This window comes from Seriola dumerili, unplaced genomic scaffold (assembly GCF_002260705.1).
Source record: "Seriola dumerili isolate Sdu_G_001 unplaced genomic scaffold, Sdu_1.0 BDQW01000025.1, whole genome shotgun sequence".
NCBI classification, from domain to species: Eukaryota; Metazoa; Chordata; class Actinopteri; order Carangiformes; family Carangidae; genus Seriola; species Seriola dumerili.
In genome coordinates, this window is record NW_019174280.1 from 21,510,667 (window position 1) to 21,533,896 (window position 23,230).

At 43.2% G+C, this 23,230-nt stretch overlaps 1 protein-coding gene across 1 annotated transcript in view; it reads right to left on the bottom strand.

Annotated features, from left to right (window-relative positions):
- The window catches only part of epha7 (EPH receptor A7), a 90,180-nt gene extending 68,257 nt beyond the window's left edge, over positions 1-21,923 (bottom strand). The window contains exons 1-3 of the mRNA XM_022764640.1: positions 21,830-21,923; positions 20,242-20,306; positions 18,978-19,647 (exon numbers count right to left, since the gene is read on the bottom strand). Of these exons, the coding sequence (XP_022620361.1) occupies positions 18,978-19,647; positions 20,242-20,306; positions 21,830-21,923 (829 nt within the window). The remainder of the gene's footprint in view (positions 1-18,977; positions 19,648-20,241; positions 20,307-21,829) is intronic.
- Between the last annotated feature and the right edge of the window lie 1,307 nt (positions 21,924-23,230).

Here is a 23,230-nt window from a genome sequence, read left to right on the forward strand (position 1 = left end):
GTACCAAATGCCAAAAACCATCTCAATGTAGTTTTACATCTCCTCTCCTCTCCTTCTCTGGTGCTCTAGCAACAACAGGTCAGTCAGCCAATCGGAAGAGAGGCTCCTCTCTTCTGATTGGCTGACTGTTTTCTGAATGATCCAATAAAATTATAGTAGATTTCAGTTAAACACTCAGAGAAACCAAATCCTGCAAGGTTTGGATGGTGGGTCCAGGTGGGCGGGGCTTGGTGACTGCTTTGTTGTGACATCACAAAGTTCCAGAAGTCGTGACGGCCGGTTTTAAGGCTCAGTTTCTGAATACAGGCTGTGTGCATTTCTCTGTGGACTGAGGCTTTGATACTTTCACAGTATTAATGTAGAACCTAGACCTGATCTATGATCATAAAAGACATGAAAATCTACCTTTATACAATATGGGACCTTTAAATACTTGGGAGTAAAATGTCTATTCTGGGTCTGGCTATTTTAGCCTTGAAGTCAGCTAATCCACAGTGACCGGCTGTGTGTGTGCAAAGCAGAGCTACGTAAGCCTGGTGCAAAACTGCAATCTAGGCCACATGATTTTCTAAAACACTAAGTAGCTCTTCATACAAACCATCAAATTATACAAAAAATGCATTTTTCATGAGCCACTGGAGGGAAATGAGCAATGATTTTCGTTTTCATTTCTCGCCATTACAGCTCTCAGTTCTGTTCTGCTGTTTTTTATTTTACGTAATTTGACCACCACCTCTTGTGACAGGTCAGGGATAAGAAGCGTAGAGGAATCCGAGTTTTCTCATTTTAACACTTCCAGAGCAGCATGAAGAGGAAGCCGAGGATCAGGGTATCCCCATTTCAGCTACAACAAAGCCCTGCCAGTCTCCATTTATCGCTCTGCCACAGCTTCATGAAACAAGAACTTTTTTTCCCCCCAAGAGGAAAAGACACATGATTTTATCTCTAATCTTTCTTTACCTATTTTTTGAAGTAGTAATTGAAAACAGAGCCACAAGGAAGCTGCGAGCAGTGGACTTGAATGCTGACCAGGCAAAACATTTACAAGCCTACACGTGCTTACTCATCGTATTTAGCTGTTTTTTTTTACTGTACGTGCAGTTCTGATGAGTGATAATGTTCGACAAACAGTAAAGTAAACCGTATCTGTCCGCGGTATCTGATAAGTGTGTAAACACTCCCCCATGGATGTTGATAATGACACTGAAGGGCTCTCTCCAGCAGGTTAAAGATTGGCTGAGACGCTGCTTTCTCCCACCATGTCATGCTGTTTAAACATTCTGATAAGCCATCGAGTCTGTTTGCCTTTGGGCTTCTGAGAGCGCATCTGCTGGGTGGCCGATGTGTGGAGGGGGAAAGACCTGGCAGGGACCTGGGCTATCTTCACCGCAGCCACCACTCCAGCAAACGAGAGGGTCCACAGTGCAGATTAAGATGAGTGCAGAGGCTGGGAGGGGAGCGCTTTCAAAAATAAACACTTTAAGGAATATGTCCAGTTTATTACCACTTCACACATATTGGTTGAGGATACTTTTTCTACTTTAATACTGATTTCAATACACAATCTCAGGATACGCATATCCATATTTTTTCCTAAATATAAAAGCTCTAAACCTCTCTGTATAAAACTCATTCAGATAATGTATGTGCAAGTTAAATATATATTCAAGAGAAAATGTTTTGTTCAAGCTTCAAGCTGCATCGCTTCTCCATACCACTTGTGTGTGGCTCCAACTTTTTCCTTACAAACAGAAACTAAACTGCAAAACCCGTTCTAGCATTTCTTTTTTTGCCCAAATTGCGACAATTTCATCTTAAAAAAGATGTAATATCACTTCTCATTATCTGAACCATTTCTGAACCACTCCTGGAAATGTGTTTCGGTGATCGCCCAACAAAATGTGAACATAATGTCTATATCTTGTAATTTAATTTAAAGGGGCTATTTCTATCCCAGAGGGCCACTTTTTCTCTACCACGTCCAGTGGCGGAGAGAACGTGGCCCTCTGGACCACGGCCAGCTGGTTAGTGTTTTACACCATATTTAGCAACAAGCTAAGCTAGCTTAATTTTGAGTTACTGGGCAGAGTTTTGCTAAATCTAAACACTTGGTTTCAAAGTAAAGGCCTTTTACTAACTTTATTTCAAAATACATTTCTTGAGAAGTACATGGAGGAAGTGGCATGCTATCTATAGTAATTTATACATCAATGTTGGCTTACAACAGCAACTGGACAGGAAAGAACAGAGATAATGTTAATGGTCTGTGTTGGCACCGATGCTAATGTAACTGCTAGCTTATTTATAACCTATATGACTGCCTGCGTTTCTTGCCCCACTGGACTTTTTTGGTAATTACTTGCACTTGTCCTTCAATCCATGCTCAGAAGCAAAGCCCAGTTCATTTTCCATCATTTCTTTAGTGGCGGCTCATGTGTTTATCAGCACGTCCGACCAGCTTTGGCACCCAGAAATGTTTACAGAGGCAACAAGGCGTCAAATGAGGCCTCAAAAATCGAACGCCTGTATGACACGGGCACGTAAGTGTTTCTGCAGCTCTCCAAACCACTGGCAGTGCATTGAGTGACAAGTACAAACACAGCCTTCACGGCCTAGCATTCCTGTCCCAGCGACTGCACACTGACTCGCTGCCGGCGAGTTCCATGTTCCCTGGCACCAGATGCCGAAGAGACACTCTTTAGTCTGAGACACCGAGATGTGGCCGATAGTGAGTGAGAGGCTCTTTGTCAGCTGTCCCCGCAGCAACACTTTCCTTCTGGATGGAAATATCTACAAAAGCAATTACACACAAGTCTGTTTATCCAGTTGCCTCTTAACTGACAAAATGACTGACACCTTACTGGCAAACAGTGACGCACAAACATGTTAAGACATTGTGCGAAAACCCTCAGGCTCTTTACAACCTGCGCTGACTTTGACAAGGAGGCTTGCGTACAGTCCAATGTGTTATCGCATTAGAAAGGATGGAGTGTGTAAGTGTGAAAAAAGGGACCCATTTATATCTAAGCCTGGTCTTCTTCAGGCACAGATAAAGAGCGACTAATGGCTTGCGCTTGTTGATACAGGCCGTTAAAAAAAAAAAAGCTCAGCAGCAGACACAACAGCCGGCTTATTTACGATGGTTGAGAAATTAGTCGGCCCTTGGAGAAGTGGGCTGAGGTTAAGCAGAAACAAAACAACAAAAACTTTAAAAAAAAAAAAAAAATACATGTCTTACATTCCAGCCAGCTCCTCGGCAAGCTACAGAACCAGCATCTGTAATTTCCCTTCCAGTGGTCAAGCACTTTCATTCAGTGATGCGTGGGGGGGGATAAGCTGGAGTCAGCAATTTTATACAGAGAGAGGAAGAGGAGCATGAGAAAGGAGAGAGAGAGCGAGAGAGAGAGAGAGAGAGAGAGAGAGAGAGAGGGGTCCTCGGAGCAGTGGGATAGAGATAATCAAACGCTCCTGTGACTGTAGTGTCTCAATCACAGCGCACACTGGCCCGGAGAATAAAACAAAGTCTCCTTATCTTATGCAGACATACATACACAGACACAAAAGAAAGGGAGGAAAACGGATTTTCGGTATTTTTGTAAGATCTCGGTTTATTTCTCTTTCCTCCGAGCTGAGCTTCTTGACATTCTTGAATTACATCCAGTTTCTCTCACGCTTTGGCAGTGTCATGACACTCTGGGTGAGGGACAGAGAGGGAGGGAGGGGGGACGGCGGGGGTGGGGGCTCCTTATGCGACAGCCTGACATATCCCTCCCTGGCCAAAATAGAAAATAATTATTTTCCTTGTCTGAGAGTGACACCACGGCTCTTTTTTTCCCCCTCTCTCTTTAAGCTTTGCATTTGCTGACAGATAGGATTCCAAATTTGCCCTTTCATTTTTTTCCTTTTTCATTATTATTATTATTTTTTCAGCATTTGTTTTTTTTTCATTATGATTATTACTTAAAAGATAAAGTCGGGACTCTGCCATGTTTGTGGTACATTCTCTACCAGGTGAGATACAGGGGCACACAGGAGTTTTCTAGCTCTGTGTGTGTTCGCTGGGGCTGGTTAATAATGTAAAGCACCAACCAAAATACATCCACAGCATACAGAATATAAAACTGTAAAAGTACTGAATACGACCAGGAGTGGTTGAATCCTGGAGACCCATGTTGAAGATGACGCTACGCAGTAGGCCTGAACAATTCATCTAAATATTATCGAAATTGCAATATGGCCGAATGACAAGAGCTGCAATTCTTTTGATAAAGGTCAAATGTGACACAACAGACCAAAAATGAAAAATAAATGAAAATGATGAAAATGAAATGAAAAATGACCATTACAACTAAAATCGTGACTCATCTCGCAATCGTAATATCTGCCAAAAATATTGCAATCTGATTTTTTTTTGCATATCGTTCAGCCCTACAATACTGAGTTATTAATCAAGGTTACTCTCCAAGTTCCCACGAGTTGACACCATCTTAATCTTGCACCTATGATGACAGATCAAATTCCAGATTTGCCCCCCCCCTTTTTTTTTTTGTTCTGGTTTGTGAAACTCAATACTTTTTAAGTTTCCGACTGAAATGGATCAAGTATCAAGACCTGTCAACTACCGAGCCTGACCGAGTACGTCAAAGTGCTTTGTGACAAATAAATAACTGAACTATTTATACAGCTCAATCTCGCCTGTTGCTTTTGCCCTGGCTGGCTCTCCCACAGCATCGTGTTGGCCGCTGTCCTCCTCTCCTCCTCCTCTCCTACATCTCTCTCATCATTAGCTGCAGCTCTCCCTCCCTGACTCTCTCTCTCTTGCCACTTCAGCTGCCACAGCAGCTCTGGTTGAAGCCTGGAAATATTCGAAACTAATTAACTGGATAGCTAATCACACTGATCGGAGTGTTTCCTCACACACCAATATCTCTGGTCCAGACTGTCTATATATATATATATATATATATGTATATGTATGTATGTTTTTATATATTGTTTACGTAAGTTTTCTCTGTTTCCGTACATGTTTTCTTGCAGGAAGCGGGTGGTGTTGGTGGTTTTGATGTTCGCTTTCCAAGAGCTTAAGCCGTCGTCAAGACAAGAAGTTAGAATACGCCCTCTGACTGCTACAGTGACTCACTACAAAGCAGCATTACAAGATGGGACAGGCTGGGGCTAGGTGGTTAGCATGCTAACTTCAGCAGAACAACAGAAGTGGTAGAAATAGGAAGGAAAACAAGAGTTAAAATTGGCATTGCCTTCCACCACTGGAGACTGTGTGCTTGGTGAGTAAAGGAATGAAACTGGTAAATAAAAAGCTGTTAATGCTAGCGTTAGCTATGTAGCAAAAACGTACATGTAGCACCTTTAATGTTATGCACTTGTATGATATTGACTAGCAGCTATGTTAGCTGTCTTCTCTGTTGAAATAAGATTGTGCCCATTTGGCAGCCACAAGTAAACAATGTATGGGAAACACGTGGCTTTAGTTATCAGGCAGTAAAGTATTGTTTTGGTATTGGTAGTGAGACTCGGGTATTGTGTGGTGCAAGTAACAAAAAACCTCTGACGATTACCTGTCTTGAAAAAACTGGACACTGAGTGTCTTTGCTTGCTTACAACCCACAAATCCAATCAAGGTTACAATCCTTATTACTACTCAGCACAGAGGGGACTGGCTGGTCCAAGCGGGGCAGCTGGGATATTGAGTTTCTCCCCATCTGTCTCAATATTGCTGCAGACGGGGGTCAGAGTGAGCTGCTGTGTGGGAATGTGGGAGATTCCCTCTGCCAGAGCCAGAATGAGACTGACTAGTGTGGGCCTTTCTGTCTCCACGGTCCTAGCATGATGAGTCCTGTCAGGGCCGGGCCGCCTCCTCCCCTTCTCGGGCTGCCCTCCCGTCCGGCCTGATTATGTGTTAAATCCGCCCATGTGTCGGGATGGATGTGGAAAGAATGCACGCTGAAGGGAGCCGAGCAGGGCTGCAGAGACCCGGAGAGAGCAGCCTGGAGATAGCACCCCATTAGAGTGATAAAAGAGGCAGAGGGAGGAGAGCAGCCGACAGGACCAACATGCAGGCCCCCGTCGCTGATGAATGCCAGGTGGAGCGGGTCAAGCGTGATAAAGGAAACAGTTTATTTTCTTATTTCTTTAAAAAAAAAAAAAAACACCATTGCTTTCTTTCCATAAAACGCTTGCCATGGCCGCTGCCGGTCCGATCGGGAAATGTCTTTTTAAATATCATCTCTAAACACAGGCATGGTACAATGAGGAGGCTGTCAGCTGTGTTTTTATAAGTATGCTTCCTCCTAGTGTCTTTCCTCCGTCTCTGTCTGATTCTGACACCCAGGGCTGAGCTGCCCTCCTGGGGGTTGGTATTATTTGAAACGTTCTTATATCTATATTATTTTCTGTATTCAGGTGTCAGTTACAGAGAGATTACAGAGTTTTGGCATCAATGCTAAAATGCTACTTTTTTTTGCAATACATTACTTGTGTTTCTGGCTCTGGACCTGGTGAACCTTGACTTAAGAATATTTTAGCACACTATTTTTTTTTTTTTAAAGAAGCAAACTTTCAGATGCAGGACTGGATTACCAACCATGCAGAGGGCACAACTGCCCCAGGCCCTCAGCAGCTTTAATGTGTGTCAGCTAGATGTGCTAATTTGGGAATATGGACCATAAAGCACGACAGTGACAGGAGCATAAAAGTGGGTCTTCCTCGCTGAGCCCTGGCTTGAAAAGGTCCCGTGTCAAAATCTAGTTTCTAGTTTTTTTTGTCCGTGCTAATATGTTAAATGTTGTTGCAGCTTGAAAAGAAATTTGCCTAATGTCAAAAGTGCCATGGTCGCATTTCAGTTGGTACCAAGCAAAATATCCCCATTATCCAGAGCTACCTGTAAAGTAAACAAAAAGAACCACCAAGGCATATTCTCCCTCAGTCTTGTCTGATCACTTCTATTGCACTGCACTCCAATGTTGATACTGCCATAAACATCCTCTGTCTGCTATTTCAAAATGCCCTGTGTTTAGTTGGATGTTCAGACAACCATGAAATGCTATTTAAAAAACCCAACTCCTGCGTTATGTTTTTCAGTTTTACTTTCAGGGCATACGATTAGGACCATGACCGTGCCTCACGATTATAGAGAAGGATGTCAATAGCTCACACAGAGCTTATTTCTTATGCATTAATGTAGCCTCGGGCGTATGCGTGTTGCTTTTATTAGATGTGACTTATGTTCTTTGCCTCAATAAATTGGCCCTGGTGTGGACATTCATCAGGCTGTGTTTACTGGCATTTTATGCATGCTGAACTATGGCTGCATCGCTTTTATGGACTAAAGCCTGCTGGTGTTTTCCCCTGCAATGCAAGAGGCAGTACATCTTGTGAGTAATTTCAGAGCAACACAGGCGGGCAGACCTGAGGAAAAAAAAAAAAATTCTAGCTGAGTATATTTCTTTTACTTGAAAGGCCAAAGAACAGCTCAGCTGATCTCATCCTGCAGGTGATGTGTGGACTTTTTGTAGCAAAGGTTTTTTGGAGAAATCGAGTTATTTCTTAAAGCTGCAGTGCGAAATGTTTGTCTCCCCCTTCTGGCAATGAGAGCAATTACACAAATAGCGTTCTCAAACATTCTTCGTCCTCACCATCGATCGCTCTCTTTTTTCGATCAGGGTTCGGTAAGTAAGTTTGGTCTCAATTTCTTTTTAATAATCCATTAGATGGCGGCCAGAACATAATTAAAGGTTAATTTAAGAAATTGATTGATAAAAATGCAGCTGGAATTTACATCATTACTGTTCACATGTGGCACTGTGGCTCACAGTCACAGGGCAACAGAACCTTTGGAACTTCCTGTCAGAACTTTTCAGAATAAAAGCTTACAATAGCTGAAATTGCTAAAGAGGAAGTGATTCTGTGGGGACCTGTTGCTGCAATGGACTGATGCCACCTCAACATGGATAAAGCATCAGAAACTTTTCTCGGATTTTTCTTATTCCTATTCTGTCTCCATCAATTTGGTTGCTCCCTCTTGTCCTCTGGCAACCAATCATTGCTGGTTGACGTGAAATACATCGCTACCAGAGGGCTAGCAAGGGAATGTCGCCATAGACACCGGATTTAAAACAGGAAAAGACAGAGAGATTTACCTGGCACCAATAGGCTTTGTGTGAAATCATTTGGCAAAGGGCTTGAATGTAATGGACGTTCATTTATATGAAGTCTCATACTCCAGCTTTAAGCCTACTGTGGCGCTTGCTTTGCATTTTATCTATAGCTTTGCATAATCTAAAGTGTAAATTCCTGCATTTTATACTTTTAATGATTCACATCCAAACACATTTTGTTTTTCAGTCTGATCACAGGAACAACAGTAGCAGCAGGTGTGCTTTTCTTTTTTCCTCATAGCACATTGCACTGCTCTAATTCTTCTTTTCTTTTTTCTTTTTTTTTTTACCAATAAAGAAAGGGATGCTCAGAAGCTGCGGTTTTTCTTTTTGCCTGCAGACATGTTAATCTCCCATTTATGAGAGGCACGGCGCCTACCCAACTCCGGGACACAGTTGCAGAACCCCACAAAAGAAAAGGAAAGGAACCGAGGTGGTGCTGAAAATCTCTTCACGGGACGGAGATAAGAATTTCTCAATGTCAAGCCCCCTTTCAAACAAGCTCATTTCGAACACCAACACCTCCAGTGGTCTTGGGTAGAAGAAGGGGGGGGGGCACTAGGACATGGTTACAATGAAGCTTAAGAAGAGAGTTTTTTAAACAGTTAAAGAACCTGATGTCATATTGCGCTGGATCCTCCCTCCACCCCACACATATTTGGAATGACTCTGTCTGGCTTGCTGCTGCACTCCACACATACAGACAATCGGCCCATTCAGCTGAGGTACCTGTGCTTAGCAGGAGATAAGTAGCTTTCCATGAGAAACAAAGACAAGATTAGCATTCCCTTACACTATGTTGGAGGGCACGCAGCTTTGCCCTCTAAGCAGGGAAAGCCCGAAGGAAACGCAGGCCTGCTCGGCTGTGCACAGCTAAGATCAAAGTCAGACGCTGATTAAGTTATACTGAAAATTTAGGCTAATGCTCCTGCTGCGGTGCTAAAAGTAATGCTACACAGCCGGTTCAGGAAGTTAACCCTAAAAGTGGAACTAAACAGCAAATCAGTGAACACTGTATCAGATCTAAATCAAGATTAGTGTCACTTGCAGTAACCTCCATTTATATTGGTTTGAATTTAAGAAATAAGTAGCTTCAGCCTTGCTAACCGTGGTGACTTTCAAAGGGTCAATTCACCCATATTTGCATGCAGTCCATTACCTATCTCCAGTGGTATTTGAATCTATGATTTTTGCCTCCAGCTCAATACAGCAAAGGAACTGCTTTCTACTTAAGAAACAGTTCCTTTAAAATTGCTGACAGCATTTTCTGTGGATTACCCAGAATAATCAGTGTAGTGTTTATAGAAGGAGATTATTACATTTTTTTAAATGTCCTCTATCAAAGCTCTGGGTCCCATGAATGATATTCATTCAACTCCACATTTTATTGGGTTATTGGTTGGCAGAAATCTCAGAAACAGATCCTAGTTCAGAATTTGGCTAGATACTTAAAATGTGTTTTTTTTTGTAGTTGGGTCAACCGACACTTGAAAGAATAAGGCTGGTGATAATCTTTATTGTTGGGAAATCCCATGAAAGATTAAAACTACTGACCTCCATTGTTTATTTTGAGTCAGTCCCTCACACACCATCCTGCTTTTATCACTAGAGCAACAAATGTGCTATTCATTACTGTTTGAGCAACTTTTGCTAAAATTCCCAGCTGTTTTTAAGATTTCGAAACATCTTTTTTAATAGCTTCCATATTTTACTGTTTTCTGAGTGATCCAATAAAAATATAGGAGATTTCAGGTAAAACACTCAGAGAAACTTAATCTTGCAAGGTTGGATGGTGGGTCCAGGTGGGCGGGGCTTGGGGCATGGTTAGGAGCAATGACTCCTTTGTTGTGACATCACAAAGTTCCAGAAGTTTTCATTTTAAGGTTCATATTTATGACTTTTCTACATCCAAGTAGGAACTAATGGCTTTGGGGATGGGTGCCAAGACATGGTGGTGAAGTCAGAAAATATTGACTGGACCGAAAACTAAAAAGTTGTTTTTTTCATGTGATTTGTTGACAAGAAAAATATAAAATAACATCAATCTCATCCTGTAAACTATAATTTTAAGGGATAAATCTAAAACTGTGAAGCTGAGACCATCAAACAGATGCATCCACCGATGTTATGAGTGAAATATAAAGGAGGAGGTAATATGAGCTTTCAAAAGACAACTGCGTCAGCCACCGACAGCAACACAAATTGCCAAACAACACACTCGAACACCTGTTTTCTCTTTCAGCTCTCCTGCTGATTTACTGCATGGATTTTGGAGGTGGAAAATGAAGGGCGTTTTAAGATTAGACTCATTACATCAGTGAATTTACGGCCTCTCACTCTTGCCTGAGCTGGATCTTGAGTCTGTGCACACAGTCCTCCTAAGAGGCCTCTGCTTCTTCGAGTTATCATGCAGAGTGAGCATTTTGAAATGGATTCTCAGTGACATGGAAAATGTCCCTGCCTAATCGCCTTTTGTTTAGTTCATTTAACTCACATGGAAACAGGAGAGATGGCCCTTAAGGCCAGCCAGGCAGCTACCTTTAATGGATGAGGTGGTCAGCTCTGAAAGGCAGCTGTGCTAAAAAGACACTGCAGATGAAGCCAGGAAAGCACTGCATTCTGGGGATGAAAAGCACAGGGGTCCAAAGGTCTGACCGATCCGCAGCCCCCCTGCAGCCCAAGCGAAATCGGCACTGAAAATGTCCCCTGTCAGCAACTGAGCATTATCTCTGAATTGTGCCAGTGCCTGCCCAACCCAACCCTCCCCTCCTGACCCAGCACCCTGCCCATTCAAATCCACCACAACCTCTCATCTGGTCCCAGAGCTGCAACAGAAAGGAATGAAACAATGTCAAACCAGCCGCTCATCAGGCCCCCGTGGCCTCCTCCCTGACAAAAGACACTTAGACACTTGGCTTCAGATGACCCAGGAGAGCTGACTCAGACCTGGACTGCTCTTTCAGGGTTGGTTCATCCAAATTACAAAGAAAATATATTTTCTCATTCACCCCTTTTCAGCCAGACACCACTTGGGAGGAATAAGGTAGACAGATAGGGAATTATATGAATCAGCATCAGATAATTCACTAACCTTCAATTTATTTATTCTCACACACTGAGGCTTCCTGTTTTGCAGAAATTGATTCATTTCTGGAAGAGACATGAGGGTTTCTGACAACAGAGCCATCCTAGGCACATTTTAAGTTCTGCTTCCTCTGCTCTGGATGTGAGTGCGGCAAAAAAGTGTGAAGTTATGTAATAAGTTATTGATTTTCCTCTTAAAGGAAGACTGAAGTACAGAGCCAGTGGTCTGAAGCCTCCCAGAGGAGCAGCTCCACTGACAAACAGAGCCCTACCCGTTTCCCTCTTAAGGTGGCGGGACCCTGAGCCCAGTCACATATCACTTTCACCCTCATGTCACGGGGACAAGACACAAAACACTGCAAAACGTTGTCTTCTGACATGGGGGTTCACCTGTCTGAGCACATGCCTTTCAGGCAGTCAGCAGGCAAGCAATTACAAAAAAAAAGAAGAAAAAAAAGGCATCTGTGCCACAGTTTGGATACCTAAAAAGGGCAAAAGCGTGGAATCGCAAGAGATATGGAGGCAGGGATCGATGGAGATGTCTGAACCTGTTAGTGCAAGTGGAGATGAGGGCCGCTCAACCGTGGGGAGGGTTCTTTTGTCATGCAGGGAGAGGGGGAGTGGAGGGGGGCCGGAGAGGTGACTCTGCTGGCGATCAGGGGTCAACTGCTGCGATCATCCATCTTCCGTCTTGACAGTGTCCTGTCAGCTGGGGCGCTCGTGTTACTAAACACAACAGGCAGGCCTCCATTGTGGCGCTGGCACTGGTCTGCAGCCATGTGTAAATGAAGTTAATATCCACTGACCTCATGCATGGACTAATGCAGACCCTGATGTCACCTTGGAAATAACACTATCTGACGCTGAAGTCACAAAGGTCTCCCTTTTAAAGGGGGGTTTAACAAAGTCCCTCATCGGTACAACTGACCATATGGCTTTGTTTGCGTGAGAATGAGGGATGTTTACTGGGATTCTGTCTTTTCATATGATGCGACGTGGGGTCTCAAATTTGGACTGACAGGTCAGATTCCAAAACCTGAGATAATGATAAGTCGTGACTCCTCCGCTTTTTGTGTTTCCTTGCCATCTTGAAGCGGCATTAAATAGCTGGTTGGTGCGATTTGCATTTAAAATCATGGCCTGTCTTCTCATTGTCAGAACCAGAAAGCACACACACCATCATCAACCTCTCCTCAGCCCAGGCAGACACAGATGTTCGCACTGCAATGCAAACTTTTCGTTTGTTACATGAAACTTTTATTTTTCATAAAACCTGTCCTACAACAAGTACATACCGACATGCCAACTACTGTTGCTTCTGAGCGGGGGAGTCCGGGGATGGCTTTAACATTTTTGACATTTTTGTCTCTATCTTGGAGCTCTTTTGAGCCAACACGTTGAAAATGCAAACACATTAGCACTGACAACTAGCATGAAATATGTCTACATATAAACATGACATAAGTTTGAAAAACAGGCAATGCTATGACAGTTACCTCAAAATTATTATTTTTTTATCTAAAATTGTCAGTGTCTGCTACAGGGTGCTACATCCTGGAATAAGGACTAAATTGAGCAGGTATAGAGTGAATATATATGTAAATATGCCATAAACATGTAAATAATCTAAAAAATAACAACAACATGCTAGTGATGAGGAGTTAAGAGTAAAGAAACGCTGTGTTTTTAGGGGAAAGAAAATCTCTGTACAATTTGTTTTAGATCCCAGTGATGTTTTCTGAACAAGGTTTGTGCGCCTACAACAGTTGAGTGGATTGAGCCTTTTCCATCAGCTACTTGATATTCATGTATGCATGAGTCAGTAGCTGGAGCTTATCAGCAGAGGGGAGAGACAAACCCATTACCAGTGACCAGGCTCTGGCAGCCTCCTGTCCTCCTTTTAAGCTCAGCTCTCTCTGCGCTTAACACTGTGTGTTTTAGACCCATCTTTTACCTCAGTGTGATATCTACCAACGCAGGAACCAGTCGGAGCAAATAATTAGTCGTGACAGGCCTTTTGTTTCCTTGCCTTTTTCTACAAGTACAGTTCAAATGAATATAACTCTGACTCAAATATTTGCCTAGCCAGATGACTCTTGTGAATGAGCCCCCCCCCCCTCCCTCAGTGAATGTTTTTCGTAAGTAAAATGAGGCATTTGTATTTAATTTGACGTGTTGACAAGGCAGCTGGATGCCACAGAAAGCACTGCTGGCACTGGTTCAAGCAAGTGTATCCAGGGAAACAACTTTTTCTTTTTCTTTTTTTTTACTTCTCATTTGAAAATGTGTATCTATATTAAAAAAAAAAAAAAAAAAAAAAAAAAAAAGGGTCATTGGATGTGGAAGTAAAATAAATGTTCGTCATTACAGCTTGCCAAATCACAATTTCAAACATTCTGCCGTCTCTTCATCCTCTGAGGAAGCAGCTGTGGTTTGGTCTCCACTAATGAGAGGGAACTAGATAGAGCGAAAAGAACTGTACAGGAATACAGTAATAACTTCTAGTCGGCATCTCCTCTCAGCAGCGTAACTTCCACTGAAATGTAACACCCTTTTTGACTGGCCCTGTTACAGAATATAGAGCACAGAAAAAAAATTGGGAGGGGGGGGTATTGAAAATCCTCTAATGTAAGGAAATCAGTGCTTGGGTAAAGACAGGTCAAGTAAGGGACAGCTGTAAGAACTAAAGTCTTCCTCTGCAAAGACATTTGAATTTTTTCATGCAGTCAGTTGTGTACACAGTAGTGAGTTTTCTTATTTGTGATAATACTGTATAAAACAGTGCAACATTTGTGATTTCTGACAATATGTAATATTTTTCTAATGTATTTTTTTTTGGAAAATGTTTACCTTTTGAAAAAAGCTGCTGAAATGAAGACAATGATAATTGGTCATGTGAGAAACGCAGTGTTTTCACTTCACAATAAAAGTCACGGTGACCTTTTTCACTTCAGTTGTTCCTGCGACCAACCAGCACCTGATCGCTAACATTGGCTGTGCATGGGGAGTTTTGTTCACAATCCAAGTAACTTTTAAGACAGTGGCTGCAGCAAGAAAGTGAAGGCTTATGCTTGATTGTAAAATATAGTAACTCTTGGAAAATATTGAAAATCAAAATCAGAGAAAGTGGTTGGTTGGAACCCTGTAAGTGTGAAACATCCAACTTACAAATTCAAACACAAACTTGTTTTGAGGCCAATTATTTAGTTAACTCATTAGTACGTCACAAAATTACAAAATTACTGTGCAGCAATCATGTAATTTTTTTTTTTTTTTTTTTTAAACAAAAATTCAAAAGGTAGCAGCTTCTCAAATGTGAAAATGTTCTGTTTTTCTCTGTCCATGATAATAGATTTAATATCTGCAGGGTTCGGACTCTAAAAGCCCTAAAAAAAAATAATCGGCATAAAGCTACAACTTGTAATTATTTTCAATTATGTCTATCACAAGGTCCATGCCGGAGGTGATGTGTTCAAATATTTTGTTTTGGCTGAGCAAAAGTCCAAAGATATTCCAGTTACAACTATATAAGACACGGTTGAGACACAGGAACAAGTGGATATTTGAAATTAAATTACTTAAATGGTCAAGCCATTAATCACTTTTAGTTTCTCCGAAATCTCCTATCTCAAGTGCTCCCCTTAGTGATCAGTTTGAAGACACATCCTGAGCAGAGGTGACCACATCTGTGTGTGGCTGCAAGGAGGGAAAAAGCCCCGGGCTGTGGAAGAATGCTACTGTTCCGCTCCCATCCATCAACAATTTATTTCAATCCTGAGTGATTTAGACCCATTTGGGTCTCCTGTGGATGCGCACACCTGTCATTTGCATAATTAAGCTTTGGAGCAGTTGTAAAAGACAGCCATTTTGTGTATTAAATTCACACCTTATCAATCAGGGGCGGGGGGGGTGTCGAGATGTATGAAGACCTCCTTACTCTTGGCTTCCTGGCTTCATTTGAAATGCTAAATGCGTCTTGTTTTTTTCTTCTGCAGCCCCTGGAGCTGGGTCTGGTTGCCCGGGCTGCCTGGTGGCTTCCATAGATGTTAACTGTCGTGGTCAGACCCTGACTGCTCAGCCCCTTTCCTCAGGAGGGGCTGGAGGGGGTGGGGGGTGGGGGGGGCTCAACCATCAATCAGTCTCCAACTAACTTCTGTCCAACTCTCTGACAGTCAAGATGGATGGTGCCAGCTTCTACAGGATGCTGTATCCTCTCATTAATTCTCTTGTTAGCATGCACTGATAGCAGCAAGATACCGTCAGTTTTATCTGTTTTCCACCAGATAGAGGGCTCTCCCTTTTCCTTTTTTTTTTTTTTTTTTGGGCGAGGGTCAACAGTTAATCACGTCGCAGCCACTGGTTATTTAGTACCACAGTGATCCGATGTGTCAAAATCGGACAACATACATTCCCGGGATTGAGCGGAACAAAGAGACCAGTGTCCTCCCACAAGGGCCCTCTCTCTGCCTAAACGACTCTGTGGCTCCATTGCCACCAGTAGCCAGCGCTAAACAGGACCAGAGGATGAATGGGCGCTATTTTCACAACACGCACTTCTTCGCAAAATGAAGGCCGCACAAGGCTGCCGGGGACACTTCAACTGGGCCCTTTTCTTTTTTTTTTTTTTTCCCCCTCAACACCCATCGCGACTGAGGCCCGCCGAACACAGCAGGCGGAGAAGAAGAAGAGTGACATTTACTGCCACAGGCCGCCACACAAAGAGTTAAAGAGAGACAGAGGGGGCGAGGGGCGTAGGGGTGAGAGACAAGGGGTCCCTCATCACTGACGGTGATGAATGAGAGGATCACAACACATTTCAGAGGAGGCCTTTAGCGTCCTCGCGGGGAGCTCCTCAAATGACATGACTGACAGCTCGACTCGCTCGCTCCACCTGCACCCACCCTCTGAATATTTTACTTGGTAACCGTTTTACAATCATAGCACACTGCAGATACCAAAACAGGCCAGTTAAGGACTCTCTTGAGGAGTCAGTTTGCTTCAGATAAAGTGCTGATCAGATCACCGAACTGCATCTGAAGTCACTTTTCGAATGCTGGGATTTGGAAAACTACAAGGTTTGATCCATAAGAAGATATTTTTGTAGTTTTAAGAACCAAAAACGACCTCAATGTAGTTTTACATCTCCTCTCTCAGGCTTTTCTCTGGAGCTCTAATAATAACAGGACAGTGAGCCAATCGGAAGAGAGGAGGCTCTGAGCCCATCTTCTGATTGGCTCACTGTTTTCTGAGTGATTCAACAAAAATACAGCAGATTTCAGGTAAAAACACCCAGAGAGACCAAATCCTGCAAGGTTGGATGGTGGGTTGGTGGGTCCAGGTGGGTGTGGCTTAGGGCATGGCTGAGGACAGTGACTGCTTTGTAGTGACATCACAAAGTTACAGAAGTCCTGACGGCTCATTTTGAGGCTCAGTTTCTGAATACAGGCTGTGTGCATTTCTCTGTGGACTGAGCACTTTGATACTTTCACAGTAAGAATACAGAACCTAGACCTGCTTCATAATCAACAAAGACATGGAAATCTACCTTTGTACAATATGGGACCTTTAAGTTTTTCCATGAGGACAAACCAGCAAAAAACTTGTTTGAAAAGTTAAATGAAAACTAATCCCTCACAGCCCCAGAATGCTTCAAACAAAGTGCGTGTCAGATCCTCTAACAGCATCTGAAACCCTCTCTCCAGTGTCAGAATCAGGTGATCAAGGACAATATTTGCTACTTCCTGAAACCAAAAAAATTCAACAATCATCATATACAACACACAGCCATTGACCAGGTGGGTGGATCTTCTTCTGCTCATGTTTGTTTGTACAACAAAGTACAGCAGAGTAGTGTATAACACCTCAAATGTTTTTTTGACGGGCGACTGTTAAAAAAATATCCCATTTGTAATTGCTTTTGCCTTTCAACGTTAGTTCGTTTGAAACATGTTGAAGCCTTCGCTGTCAAGGTGCAGCATCACCATTAGACAAAACCCCTTCAGCTGTAAGATGATGCGCTCTTACAGCACTGAGACAAACTAGTCCAGTGTCCAAAAGCCAGGATCTCACATCTTTAACGGTCACAGCCACTTGGACTTATTGCTCCGCTGTTCAGCTGAAAGAAATAGTCTGAATAGCTTTTAGATTGTTCTTGGGAGGGGGGGTGGGTTACTGAATGGACAATTTAATGCCAGTGGAGCCGCTGGAAGAAGTGCTGATGGTGCACCGTGATTCTCATTTTATTTAGATTAACTAGCCCTTAATACAAAGGCTTCTCATGCCTCAGTGGAGATAAAGCTCATAAAGGTGCAGCATCGAGACTGGAACTTGTTCCACGCACACATTAAGAAACAACCTGAAGGTTGGTTCATTGTGCTGCTACAGGTATTTGTTTTAACTGACACACGAGCAGATTAATTATTAAAGACATGCAGCGGTCTTCTGTTCTGTTAGCTTCAGAGCTATTGGCTGTTGTGCTGCATCGCTTCCCCCTGTGGAGATAAATCATGGACTTTCTTTCCTCCCGAGGGCACAACTGGATCTCACACATCTACGCATATTAAAACAACAGGAACAATAAAAACCAGGAGCTCTACGGGGGTTGATAGCCCGCGAACATTAGAGACGTAGCACAACTTGAGGCGGGCTGTGTTGCTCTAAATTACACGTCCTAATATATTTCATTAACACACCTCCCTCAGAGGGGTCCCTAATGGATGACAGCGTGGCATAAAAGCTTGTCTGCCAGGGACACTAATTTGTTCTTAGACGCATTCCCTTCAATTATTACTGGCTGCTGCTCCTTCATAAGCTGCTTAGATTGAGGCTGCCCCTCTTTGCAAAAAAAAAGAAAAAAAACGGCTACAAGGCGGGCCACTTAAGTTCTGTGACCTAAGTCGCCCCGCTTTTAATCCATAGTGATTTTTATCTTTAAAATCAGGTGGCCACTGAAAATAATCCTCTGAGTGACGGAAGGCATCTTATTGTTAGTTGTAGCTGAAGGAATCCAGCACCACAACAACAATAACAACAACAACAACGACGACGACGGTGGCGGCGACAAAGCATAAATGAGGCTGCCTGCTTTTGACCTTCTTGTTAGGCTCCTTCATAAATATCCCGAGGCCTAAATGCCACAGCACGGCGGCTATTTGTTTCCCTTTCTGTCAAGGTCATTTGGCCGGGGCAGAATGAGAGAGATACTGAAAAGACTGGCTGGACTTCCTCTAGACCTGTGTATTCTGCTGGTGATTGTCTTGGCTCCCTGCCAGCGAGACGGAGAGGAGAGTGTTTGAACTGAGGAGCTACTAAACTCAAGTTATTATTTAATCCCAGTGTCAACAGAATGGTGGCTATAAATTAAGAGCCTCGTAATCAATTAACAAGGATTCCAATTATTACGCCGAGGATGTTTGGCCTCAATACTTTATCCATCTTTACTGCTGTCAAATCAGCTGCTTTAATCCCATTTGCCAACACAACTATTCAGTCAGCTATGCCTAAATTGTCATTTACCTGCTTTGCATAATCAAATCATAAATACTGCCCCGGTTTATTGCCAATTTTTTTTTTTCCTTGGCGCACCTTTTGTTGTGTGAAATCCAGGATGCCCCTGACTGATTGCTAAAAGTTAATTCAACAGGAAGCAACTGTAGGAATGCTAATGAGTCAGTTTCTTTCCTGATCATTAATATAAAAATAGAAGGTGCAGGTACTCACGTTCGCACGCGTCTCCTTTCTGATGAAATCCAGCTTTGCATATACATTTCCCAATGGGCACCAGCCATTCCCCCTCGGCGCTGCAGTGCATCTTGGGAGAGTTGTCGGCCTCCTCCTCGGCGTCGCTCACGCACACGCCCTCGACCTCCACCAGCGAGGAAAACTCCGATCCCGTCACGGTGTCCGGGAACGTGGCCAGGTTCTCGATGATAGACCAACACTTCTTGTAATAAACTTTGACAGACACCAGGGCGATGCACGCCCCTACATCCTGGAAGGCCAGGTAGAAGCCCCGCCTGGACAGGGGCCCAATTATGCGCACTTCTGTGTTCAGCTTCATCTTCCTCTCGCCCAGGTCACCCTGGGTGAAGCTTTCATCTGCGGCGATTGTGTCAATTTTCACGTACTGGTTCTCCCGTAAGCTCCTGCCCACCTCTGAATCCGTCTCCTGGTAGTATAAGTTGAACGTCTCCTTGCAAGTGCCCACCACACCGGGTAGGCTGTTACAATCCCTCAAGGTGAACTTCAGTTCCACAAAAATTCTCTGAGCATCGCCCTTCTCTATCCAGTTAGTCCGAAGCCAGTTATTCTGATTGGGCTCCATGACTTGGCAAACCTGGTAGGTGCGAATGGGAGTGTAGTTCTCATCCAAGCCGCTGATTTCTTCCCACTGCAAGAAGATAACACACTTTGTAAATGAATGCACCCATTAGGGATCACGCCATGTTGAATTTATACCTAAAAGACGTCCATCTATCATTAAGTAGACGTCTAAATGATTGGCAATCAAACCAAACGGGGAGGCGATTACACTGTAATGAATATGACAAAGGTATATGAAATGCTGCAGTGAATGAAGGGAGATGAGTGGCTGCGTCTTTATTGCACAAACACATCTTTAAAGAACAACTGTGCTCAGTTTATCTGCTTCTGTCCACATTACTTATTTACGAAGTTTCTCGCAGCCTGCTTTTAATCTGGCTAGCAAGTTGGAAGTGGTTTGCTTCAGGCCTTTGTGCTCTGAATGTCAAAAGCCAGGAGAGTTCAGTGGCAGAAACGTCCTCCTGTATTCTTTATCTTGTGAGATTTTTTTTGCTGTTGAGTAAGAAATATGGGGCAGGGATCCTTGTGTATATTTCAAACCTACTTTAAATATTGTAATTCCTATCACAGATGTGGGACATCAGGATAAAACATATATACAGTATATAGATATGGGGAGTACATCTGTGTTGCTTGCTATGCAGAGATTCTGCAGACTTACCCCATTGGGAGGATAGGAGATCCACTCCAGTTCTGTCTGCTGTGCCTTGGAGTCCAGCAGAATCACTAGTGACAGGAAACCGAGAGGCAGGTGGTTAAATCTCACCGGGGCACCGGTGGCTGGGTGTTAGTGATAGGCCACACATCTATATCTATAGCGCATATACCAATGACCTAATTTCTACCAGCAGCAGCTAAAGCAAAAAAAAAAAAAATGAAATCTGAGTGTAGTAACAGACAAGCACGTTAAGATGTGGTGGGAGTCGTTACGCATACGCATTTGCGCGCGTTTAATCTACTTCTCGTGGGTTCATTTTACGCAGCAGCTCATTAAAACTCATTTTTTTTGGAAGTGGAAGTTGTTGCGTTAACGTCAAACGCGGCTGCTTCTGTATCCATCCTGCACTCACAGAACATGCGCTGCTGTATTTTCAGCTCAAAAACGGGCCATAAAACTAGTGGAGCCGTGGAAGTGGCAGCTTGTTCGCAGGTTTTTTTAACCAAGCGAAGCACGAAAAAAAAAAACAAACAGCCTGGTTTAAGTCCAGGACGCGCAAAGCGGCACCGCGGCGGCTGCTACAAACATGAAGTTGTTTTAATTTTGTGTAATATCAGCATATAGATCCAGTATCAGAGAGCGGGGGGAGAGAGGGAGAGGGGGGACAGCAGCCAGGACGCATTGCCGTAAAAAATAATTCTCCGTTACGTCTTACAGGTGACTGATATGGATGGAGGTCTGCGAAATCCCTCCTATAAACAGCGAGGATTTTCAGTTCATATCTGCGTTTACATCCACACCGCGCTCGGTTATTACGCTGTAGTTCTCACGGTGAGGAAATCAATACCTGGAGAGTGGTCTTCTGTTTTTACGCATCAGATTATTTCATTAATTTAACCACAAATCCGATCAATTAAAAGTGATAATTTGGAGTCATTACATCACCTCTTTTCTTGGTGTTTTATTATCTTGATTCTGGTCAGTTTTAGAGTCTGAGGCTTGATTACGACTCCGCATCAGCCTGCTGTATTTTTTTTGCCTCCAAGAAACGAGACCAGTCAGGACTATTGGAGCCGACGCCACTTTTGGAGGAAGTGAGCCCCCGAAGCTGCGTCCAGAGAGACGGCTCACTCACTTCGAGCGAAGCGAGCCTGCCGGAGCGATCGATCCGCTGGATATTAGTTTGTCGTGGTGGGTAATTAATCTATAACGAGCAGGGTAGCTCACTGGCACCTGAGTAAAATACATTTTTTTTTAAAAAAAAACAGCAGCTTCTGCGTCTAACCCGCGTTCTATGGCTTTTAATTGCGGTGCGTAAAAACACCGTGAGGTTGCTCGCAAACAGCCCGGGCACCGACAGCGCTGTCACCGGCCTCATCTGACTGCGCCGGGCGCATAAAACATCCACATTTTTGAAGTTATTAAAATAGCGTGGGGTTTAAAAAAAAAAAAAAAAAAAAAAAAAAAAAAAGATTTAAGAAATAATCATTTAAAAAAACAAGGACGCTGTCTGCTGGATTTGGACACATCTCTGAAGGATGTCTTCCAAACGCGGCGGGATGGAAGAAGAGTCCAAACTTTAAGAACTTACCTTCCTTCGCGTTCTGTGCTTCCCCGCTGTCCACACAGCAGCATAAATGAAGGCAAAATATAATCCACACACACGGGAAAGACCTGGAGAGCATGGTGCAGCCGCGGGTTTCACTCTAGACCGTAACTCGCTTTGCCACTGTCTCGTACGCTTCCCATTGACGACACTAAACCGGCTCTATGTACAACAATCCGCTAGTCCCCACTCAAATAGCGTCTGCTGCCGCTGGGAGGAGACTGTGGCTCCGGTGATGTCAGTCACAGACACAGGCGGAGGGAACATCCAATCGCAACCTGCAGAAGGAAACGTCACGAAAATAAGAGGGCCACTCGGCGCGCGGAGGTGGCTGGGATTTTTTTTTTTTTTTTTTTTTTTTTTTTGAGGGGTGGGGGGTGAGGGGTGGGGTGCGCGGTGGAGGAAATGTTGTCACAACTTGGATCAGATATTTTTGGTTTTCTTCAGGAAAAGGGCAAGGGACGCTCCAGTACACGAACGAAAGAACACACATATACACACACACACACACTGGAGCAGCTCTTCTGACATCAACACCGAGCTCCACACTTTCACAGTTTTTTAAAGTTTGTTTCATTTTCCAATTAAATATTTAAGTATTGATCTGTTGATTTTGAGAGTCGATCAGAAACACACAATTATATCTTTTTTTTAACACACGAGCCGCTTTCATCCAAATACCTTTTCCATCTTAAACAGGAATTTGAATATTTTTTATTTATTATTTACATATTTTAAGTGCTTGAAGTGAGAAAAAAAACATGCCGGCACAGACTGCAAAGTGCCTGACTGGAATTAATTGGTTGATATCAGTCCTGTTTTCATCTGGGAACTGATTCACCTGGTAACCTAAAGATGCACTTTAATTTAATAGTTTCATCATATGTTATTATTATCGCCATATCCCATGTTTACACCCTCCCCTTCCCCTATTAAAATCTAACACATTTACTCAGACATTTCAACGGATTTACTTTGTACTTTTATCTGAGAACATTTCAACAGTTACTTCTCCTGTAGTAAAATGTATTTTCAGTAACCGTAGTTAGTGACGTTCAGGTGACTGGTAGAGTTTATTGCTGCTCTTTTAAAACACAGTTAATGCGCTGTTTTCTTTTCTTCATCACAGTGTCTTACTACCTGTCTTACATTTAAACTTACACTAGCTCTGCTCCAGCACCCAGAGCTTTCTGCTCCTTCTAGCGACTTTCTCATTAATTCAAGTTGTTTACATGCTAGCAGATAAGCTAGTTACTTTAGCTTAGCAGTTAGCGCTAGCTTCTCTCTCGCTCTCTCTCTCTCTTGCTCAGTGTATCTTGAACAAATTAACTAGTTCATCAGAGTGAGATGTTGCTGTAGCTTCAGTGTAGAAGATTGTGATGTTTA